General features: G+C 39.2%; 1 protein-coding gene across 1 annotated transcript in view; it reads left to right on the forward strand.

Moving 5' to 3' along the window:
- LOC123249832 (supervillin-like) overlaps positions 1-1,858 on the forward strand; it is a 101,971-nt gene extending 100,113 nt beyond the window's left edge. Inside the window, exon 25 of the mRNA XM_044678941.1 lies at positions 878-1,858. Coding sequence (XP_044534876.1) covers positions 878-964 — 87 coding nt within the window. The 3' untranslated portion in view covers positions 965-1,858. The remainder of the gene's footprint in view (positions 1-877) is intronic.
- The last annotated feature ends 7,910 nt before the right edge of the window (positions 1,859-9,768 follow it).

Genomic DNA, 9,768 nt, shown 5'->3' on the forward strand with positions numbered 1-9,768 from the left:
AGAGAGAGAGAGAGAGAGAGAGAGAGAGAGAGAGAGAGAGAGAGAACACGAAAGAACAGAGAGAGAACAGAACAGAGAGAGAAAAGCAGAGAAAAAGGAGAAAGAGACGGAGAAAAGTAGAGAAAGAGGAGAGAGAAGATGAAGAAGAAGAAGAAGAAGAAGAGGAGGAGGAGGAGGAGGAGGAGGAGGAGGAGGGAGAGAGGGGGGGGGCATACATACATACTGCTTGAGCTGAATCTTTGAGAAAACCAAAGATTCCAAGAAGTAAAGATGAGGGGAAACAAGAGCATTCCAAGTATTGGAAGAGAAGAAGTTGGGTTGGAGCAGCCTGTGTGAGGAATAGTAAAAAGCCCCATTTTATTGGTGCATTGCTTGTGTAGAGGGGATTCATGGAGAATAAGGCAGAAAGCAGTGTCAAAAGCTAGGTTTTGAAGTTTTACATGCCAAACACAAGTGTTTGTATTTGAATCTAAAAGTAATTGGGGAGCCATCATAGTTTATTGAGGAGAAGGAGAGAGGGGTCATACCTGTGCTTTAAGAAAATGACTGGCATTATGGATGACATATCGACAATGGACTGGAGTGGGAAGAGAGAGGACAATGGAGTTGTCCAAATAGCAGCTTCTTTCAACTGGCTGGGCAAGAGTTAGGAGGGTCTGAGCTGGCATGGAATCTGTGCGATTGGAGAGCAGGGTACCAATTTGGGAGATATGACAAGATTTAACAACTGATTGGATACACGGGGTAAGGAAGAGGGGAAGAGTTGAGGCTGACCTCGACCCTCAACAGAAAGAGAGAATAATCTCCTTCATCACCACAAAAAGTTTTCTTATTCTGGGTTGTTTGTTTTGGGGGTTCCCCCCCTTTATTCCTTCAGGTTGCACTAGAAATGACCAGAGAAGAATATAGCATGCTGCCTTCTTGGAAACAAGTGAACCTTAAGAAAGCGAAAGGGCTTTTCTAAGGATCAATGCTGCCAGCGCCACATGAAGCCAGCGAAATCTCTGCTGTCACTTTCAATCAAGACGGACACTTATTTGGACTGGTCTTCAGATTTTTAAAAGTTAAAATACAAATGATCTGAAGTTATTAGATGCTGGAGTTGTGTAATTTTGTAAATGTGTAAGAGAACTCTCTGGAAACTTTTTCTCCCCTGACTCAGAGGGTATTTCCTGTTTGTAAACTTGGCTCTCCTGTGCACTTAAAGCAGTAGCACCTCACAGCTGCTGCCCAGCCCTCCTCTGGCTCCATGCAGCCTTCGCCTATTCATTTTTTTTTTAAGACGCTTTCTTTGTAAAGTGTTATTTTGTTAGCTTGTGGATTATTTTTAAAAATTATATTTATATAAACACCGTATAGTTCAAGTACATATTTAACAAAGCAATATGTATTCACTTTTTTAAGAAACCATTTTTTGGGTATCAAAACAATACCAAGAAGTAGATGGAGTTGCTTCTACTGAATTATCTATCCCACCAGTATATGTATCTTATACACGTTCTAAAACGTTTCCTTTGGCAATAGGCAAGGAGCTGTTCTAAGGACGGCTGCTGGTGCTAAAAGGAACAAAAACCTTTGTACTTTTGGCTGGGGACTCTTGAGAAACTCTGCAAATTGACCTTCTTACCTTAATATCCAAAAAACAAACAAAAAAATGTATAGTGCCTTGTTTTGTGTACAGTTTCTATACAGAAAAGTTTGGGTCTGCATTTTTGAAGATGGTTTGGAACAGTATCTACCATTTTACTTTACGATGATAGTTTAAAAAAAAACATCTCAGTTTCTAATACTTGTAAACAAGTCTTTTTGTGATACAAGATTCCAAAGCAAAAGCTTCAGAATAAAACTTTGGCGATGAGTCATTTGGTCTTTGTTTCATTCCAAGAACACGCTCTTCCTTTTTTTTTTTATTCTTATTTTTATTTTGGATATTTTCCCATATTTACATGAAGAATACGTTCTTCTAAAATGTCCTTCCTCGTCTTTAGATGACCCGGGATTTCACAGTTAACTCTTCTCCAGTTTGCCTGTAGGGTACCCAATATAGGGAAATGTAGTAAAATGGGAAAGAGATTTTACTGCAAAATTTTCTAAGCACATCCCGGGCCCATGATGGTTGAATAGGTTCATCAGGTTTAATATCATCCCTTACAGTCTTAAGTGTTACATAAACATCTTCGACTCTAGTGTAAATTCCTTTGTACCTTTCCCCACTGGGTGTGTCAGATCCATGTGCAAATATAACCAAATTGGGGTCTTTCTGCCTCATTGCTTGGAGACTGAAATAATAGCTACCTCAAGACCTGCCTCAGTTCTATCTGGTTCCACCATTTGCTAAGTGTGTGACTTTGGGAGCAGGTTATCTTTAAGCCTCAGTTTCCTTATCCAAAAAATGGAGAAAACAATACTTTCCTTGCCCACCTCACAGTGACATTGTGTGAGGATCAAATCAAAGCCCTTTAAAACACTGTAAAGCATGTACCAGATGTAAATACAATGATAACAGTGTGAGTAGGAATATGAAACAGGAGAGAAGACAGGGAAACATTTAGATTAGGAAACCATCTACATGGAGATGATGTACTAAAAACTAAAGCTGTGTTTAAGCTCTTCAAGGCAATAAATGTAAAGAAGAGCAGAAGGGGCCGTAGCTAAAAGGGAGAACGAGTCAGAGAGGGAGGAGAACTAAGAAAGTTCCAATGTCAAATATTCCCTCTTCTTTCCTTGTTCCTTTGTCTTTCCATATTTTTCCCTTTTTAATCCTTTCTTCTTACTTTTCTCCCTCATCCTTCCTCTCCCTTCCCTTCTCTCAAAACTCCTTCCCTCTTTTCTCCCTTCCTTTCCTTCCTTTTCTTTCCTTCCTTCCTCTCTTTCCCTCCTATTTCTGCCTTTTGACTCTCCTTCATTCTTTTTTACTTATAAACCCTTAGCTTCTGTCCAAGGCCAAAAGAGTGATAAGGGCTAGGTAATTGGGGTTAAATGACTTGCCCAGGGTCACATAGCTGGGAAGTATCTGAGGCCAGATTTGTGCCCAGAACTGCCCAGCTGCCCCCTCTCCCTTTTATCTGTAACTTATTCACCTTATTATAAGTATGCAAAAGGAATCATAGGTTCCAAAATGGTGAGATTTGACTTTTGAGGAAAGTAGAATTGGAAATATTGGTATTTGACTAGTTAACTTATTAGGCTGGCTTCTGTCTAAGCAGTTTATAAAGAACTTAACCCAAGCATTCTCACTGTGGGTCTTATTTTTCAATTCTCTGGTGATACTTATCCTCCCCTCATTGCTATTTTTCGCTCTGCACTGCTGTAAAAGGTTCCAACCACCTACAAAGACTATCACTTGCTGAATTTGGCAAATCCTGAAAACTTGGCCAATTAAAGTGTGTCAGCCCTCAATACAAACTCCCCGTCTCTGCCCAGAGTCATCCCCAGAGCAAGTACATTTCAAGAACACTTTGATCAACTAGCATCAAATCACTGGTATTTCTCAGACTTGTTATTCTGAAACTGAGAACCCTTCCTTCAAAGACAAAAAGGGGAATGAACATTTGGGGAATGGCACATCCATTAAAGTTGCTGAGTGATATCTTTCTGGGGATCAGGCTTGGTATGTATTCTAAGCATTTGGCCACTTCATTTTAAAAAAAACTTGAGAGGATGGGGAACTGAAATCTTTTGACTTTATCCTTTCACATGCCCTATAAAAAATGGAAAGTTCTTGACCCCCTAGGAAGGGTATTTGGACACTTGACTATTCCATATCTCTTGGGTCACCATGGCCAGCTTAAGAAGGGATATGAGAACTGCTGGAACCTAATTCAAGTTTTCCTTGTTCCTCAAATTACCACTAATTCCCTCCATGCCCTTCCCATCCCTTAGGCTCCATAAACACCAAAACAGAAATGCATCTCAGACACCAAGCCTCTTCTGGGTACATGATTTTAATATGGGAGTATCTACTGTTTCAGGAATTATAAACTCCTTGAAGGCAGTCCTGAAGGGACTGTCTTTTGGCTCTTTCTGTATCCCTAAATCTTAGCACAGAAGCTGACACATAGTAGGCACTAAATAAATTTTGATTGAAAATCAAACATCCAAACAAATACAAAGCCTGCCCACCTACCCCAGGATGATCTAATTTGGAGGATCTGGATAGCTATGCCATTTCCACAATCCAGGTTCAAATCCTCCAAATCACTCTATGCTTAGGATGGACAACATTACCTCTCATTCCACCATCCTAGAAGCTTCAGTTTTCCTTTGATTCTAGCAGCTTCTTGACTTCATAATCTGTCTGAACTATAGTCGGGTCCAAACCCAACAAGTATACAATTGGGACAACCTTCTTTTCAAACAGATGTCTGGATTTTCCTTTGCAAGCTGCAGGGTTGAGAATAACAGTTGGCTTCTTGTGCACTGGAAGTAATGAATTGATTTCCAAATCCCTGAATTTTTTGACAGGCTGCTCTTAGTAGGTTACCACAATATTATCCAAAATGGAGCGTAATTTGGTAGAGATGAGTCCATGTACCTTCTCCAGAATCTTGGCTCCACTCCCTCCTTCTCTGGAATAATTTTTTATGTGTCATAAAGGAACAACAGTATATGATTGTTATTCAGTTGTTTTCAGTCATGTACAACTCTTCGTGATTCCATTTAGGGTTTTCTTGGCCAAGATACTAGAATAATAGTTTTTAACATTTCCTTTTCCCATTTAGTGCTTTAGTCTTTTTCTCTGGTCTCTATAACCACAGAAAGAAAATCTCAATTTTGGGCTCAAAGTTTCTTCTGAGTTATCGACTCAGTGGAATGGTAGCAAGAGAATTAATTGAGAATGCAATAATAAATGCCAAGAGAATTGAAAATAAAGGTCTCAAACATTTTCTTTTCTTCTCTGCCTTGGAAAGAACTTGCACCATGTATGATATTTAACTGGAAAGCCAGTTTCAATTCTTTTAAGAAGGATACACACACACACACACACACACACACACACACACACACACACACAAATTTTCTCTCTTCCCTAGAGAGAAGCAATGTTCCTGGCTGTTTCATTGATGGCTTTACAAATGCTAGAGTTTCTCCTATTGGGTCAAAAACTGCACCTAGAAGAAGAACAAAATTAAAATTTTGGGGTCAAGTCACTCAAACATGTTTAGCTCAGTTTCTTCATCTATAAAATGAGCTGGAAAAGAAAATGGTAAACTATTCCAATGTCTTGGCCATGAAAACCCCAAATGGGGTCCTAAGGGTTGGACGTGACTGAAAACAACTGAAAAACAATCATAGACTAGTTCCTTTATGACATTTAAAAGAGATCCCAGAGAAGGGAAGGCAGAGCCAAAATTGCAGGAAGGTCCACAGACCCATCTGTACCAAACTACCCTCCCCAAAAGTGTAATAAAATGCCTCTGAATGAATTCTAGCAACATAACCCACAAAAAATGGGGTGAAGTAATTTTTCAACCCAACACAACTTAGAAGGCTGGCCTGAGGGATCCAGTGCACCAGATTGCAAAATCACACACAAAAAGATGAGAGGAGTCCCTTTGCTGGCTTTGCATATAGAATCTTATTGCATTGCCCATATACAGATCCTGGGATGAAGTTTTCAGATGAGGAAGAACACTAGCACACACTAGCACTTGCAGTCACAGGAGAGCAGGAGACTCTGAGCAAACAACAACAACAACAAAAGAGACTCAATATAGAAAGTTATGTTGGTGACAGGGAGGTCCAAAACACAAACTCAGAAGGCAACAAAATCAATACTGCTGCATTGGAAGCCTCCAATGAAAATATGAATTACTCTTAAGCTCAAGAAGAATTAATAGAAGAGCTTAAAAATGATCTTTAAAATCAAATAAGAGAGGAAGAAGAAATATCCAGAAAAGAAATGAGAGTGGCACAAGAAAATTATGAAAAAAAAAAAGAGTCAACAACTTGAAAAAAATGGCACAAAAAATACAGAAGGAATCAATACTTTAAACATAGAAGGACAATTGGTAAAAGAGACACAAAAATACACTGAAGAGAAGAACATCTTAAAAGTCAGAATTGACCAGCTGGAAAAAGAGGTACATAAATTAATTGAGGGAAAAAAACTCTTTACAAAATAGAATTGGCCAAATGGAAAGTGTGTCATTTGAAATTGCTCTAAGCCCTAGGATGTGGGAAGCCAATAAGAGAATAGATAAAAATCTGAGACTCCTCTGTTGACCCCTTTTGTAATCCTTGTGATTTCTTGTTGAAAAGTATTGTGGCTTTATTGAAAAGCTTTAAGTTCCTATCAAACCTGAATTTAAAGGGTTAACACTGCTAACACAGCAAGGAATGCTGCTGCCTGTTATAGCCAAGGCCAAGATACTCCCCAACTTGGCTGTCTGATAAGAACCTAGTCAAAATTCAGCCTTGGCCTTGGTCTATTCTGAAGCCAATGTTTTGTGTTTTGATATGACATAATTTGTAACTTCTGCACATCTGCAAAGTTTCAGAGGGGTTCTCTTGTGTGAAATGAGTCTTGAAATATATATAAAAAACTCCATGCTCCTGGAGCTAGACCTGGAAGCATGAGGTAAAAGACAACTACCTTGTTCAGTCCTTATTTCCTTATCAACTAAACTGTCCTTATCAGATTATCAGAGATGATAAAGAAATCTCAACACTAGGAGGCATAGTCTCTGCTACAACTTACCCCAACACCTCCCACTTCCTTTGTAGGAGGTGTCGGAAAAAGTATAAAAGAGAGTTTTTGGTGCCTTTGAGCTCTCTGGAGCCTGGAGTCTGGCTGAAGCTCTCCTCCCTGAACCCTGCAGAGCCTTTTTTCCTTTCTATCTACTTCCTAGTTTTCCCTAGACCTTCCCTTTTCTAATTTAAATAAAACCTAGCTATTCTAAACCCTAAATTGATCTCTGATCTTTTATTTGAGCCTGGAAGGGCTCTTGTCAATTTCCCTCTGCCAGGGTGGGGACCTCTGCCTTCCTTTCCCTTCCTCTACCTCCCTCTCTCCTTTCTCCCATCCATCCTTCCTCCTACTTTCCTATCTACCTTCCCTTCACCCCCTCACAAAAGGAAGGTACAAAAGCACACTTAAGAAAATCGTATCTTAAAAATTATAATTGGGCAAGCAAAAGCTAATAGCTTCATGAAACATCAAAAAACAATTTTTTTTAAGTCAAAAGAATGGAAAAATAGCAGAAAATGTGAAATATCTCATGGAAAAAACAACTGACCTGGAAAAAAAAACCATGAGAGATAATCTAAGAATTATTGGACTATCTAAAAGCCACAATCAAAAAAAGAGCTTAGGCATTATCTTTCAAGAAATCAAGGAAAACTTCCCTGATATTCTAGAACCAGAAAACAAAATACACTGAAAAAATCTACCCATTACGTTCTGAAAAAGACAAAGAAAAAAAAAAAAGCAAAGATAACTCCCAGGAATATTATAGTCAAATTCTAAAACTCCCAGATCAAGGAGAAAATATTGCAAGCATCCAAAGAGAAACCATTCAAAAATCATGGAGCCAGTCATGATAACATAAGACACAGCAGCTTCCATGTTAAAGAATAAGAGATACCATTACTAGGTTTGTATCCCACTGAGATGAAAAAAATACAAAAAGAGAAAGTACCTATTTGTACAAAAATATTTATAGCAGCTCTCTGTGTGGGAACAAATAATTGGAAAGTAAGGGGATGCTCATCAATTGGGGAATGGCTGAGTAAATTGTGGTCTATACTATAACAGCTATCAATACAATAATCCAAAACTATCTCAAAGGACTCATGATAAAAAAAATGCCATCTGCTTACTGAGAAAAAGATTTGAAATAGTCTGAATCCAAACCAAAGCAAAGTTTTATCACTTTCTTTCTTAATTTTCTTATTTGAGTTTCCTTCCACAAAAGAATTAAAATGAGAAAATGTTTTTCATGATTGCACATGTAAAATCTATATGAGATTGCTTACCATTGGGTGTGGCAGAAAGTTGTCAGGGCCTGAGGGAGAGAATTCAAGATTCAATAATCTTTGAAAAATGCTGTAAACTGTTTTTACGTGTAATTGGGGGAAAATTCAATTAAATTAACAAATTAAAAAACAAAAGATTCCAACAAGTCATTGTAGCTGGAACTACCTCAGAGAAACAAGTATTTGTATCTTGACTGAGAAGCTTAAGGCAATCCAATTGGCTGAAGAACTTGGACCCTTGACCTCAGAGAGCCAGAATAACCCTTTGTTATTGTTTATTGTTGCTCTTAAGCCTTCATTTTCAAAGAGGACCAGTGACATCCCAAGATGATGCTTTGACTTGTGCATGAATTGGATTTAAGGGAGGCAAAGTTGCACAGATCCTCAACCTCATTATTCCACTCATCAAAGTCTAGTGACAAGGCAAAAGTCAGGATGACTGGTAACAGCCTGGGATGCAGTGGATGACCTTGGCATCTTCAAACAAGCTCTGAGCACTCCACAGTGCCTTCTTTAGCTACCTTCATGGCTGTTGGAATAAATTGTCCTCATCCTCCCATTTTACCAGGGGAAGTCTTCACATGCTAGGTGTAAGACATCTCCCTGATCTACCAAACAGGTTTGAGGACTGTTGGTTTCTTTCGATTTGCTGAGATGGTTTTACTAGAGTGTGGCCACTGTGTCTGCTACAGCTTCTTGGAGCCACAGAGGAGAATTGGGTAACAGGTAGACACCAAAAGTGGATGAATCATCCCGAAAAGGATTTGATAAGCCCCCTCATACCAGAGGGGCTAGTCCTCCCTGAACATCCCATTTATTCCATCACCCTTTCATCTTTTTCTTTCTTTGTGTACTTGTTTTTAAAACCAAGGTTTTCTCATCCCACCCAGGCTGGAAGTACTAAGGCTACTCAAAATTTTGATACTACTGCTGATCAGTAAGAAGCTTTGATCTGCTCCATTTGTGACATAGATCATTTCTCCCCTTCTAAGATAATTTTGTGGCCAAATCTCTAATCCCCACCAAGGACTCAGTGTATGGATGCCAAAATTGGTGCAAAGTCAGCATAGCTCATTGGAGATCAGAGGTCCCAAACTCAAGACACTGAATAGCTTCAGCTCTCTTTTGGCTGGGATTATAAGTATGTAGCACCATGCTCAATTCATTTGAGCCCTTTTTTCAAATAATGCCCAAGAAAAACTCTTGAAAAGTAAGCTTGAAGAACAGAAATGTGTACCTGGAGCATTTAGTTTTCCCAATCTCATAAGAAAATATGACAGCTAAAGTTCCAGGTGTCTTCCAAAGAGTACAGTAGATGGATGTTTAGCAATTAGTAAATCTAGCTAAATTATCGAACAGCCTCAATGTAATGGCACTATCTCATTCTACCTATAATGTTACTTGCAGGATACATTGGCAGAGTAAATGGAAACACTGTTGTCTTTAGCCACAGATCAAGAGGCTTCTAATTCCTGAATTATTAATATCTGTACCGGATATATTTAGTAGGAAACATGAAAAATGAAATGTGTCTAGGATGAGAGACCAAGAACAATGAAGATTGAACATCGATGTGGCTCAGTGGATAGAGTGCCAAATCTGGAGTTGAGAGGGGATGAGTTCAAAATTGATCTCAGTAACTTCCTAGCTCTGTGATACTGGGCAGTCACTTAACCCAATGATTGCCAAGGAAGTGAGGGAGGGAGGGAGGGAGGAAGGAAGGAAGTGAGGGAGGGAGGGAGGAAGGAAGGGAAGGAGGGAGGGAGGGAAGGAGGGAGGGAGGGAAGGAGG

The sequence above is a fragment of the Gracilinanus agilis genome, chromosome 5, assembly GCF_016433145.1.
Source record: "Gracilinanus agilis isolate LMUSP501 chromosome 5, AgileGrace, whole genome shotgun sequence".
Lineage (NCBI taxonomy): Eukaryota > Metazoa > Chordata > Mammalia > Didelphimorphia > Didelphidae > Gracilinanus > Gracilinanus agilis.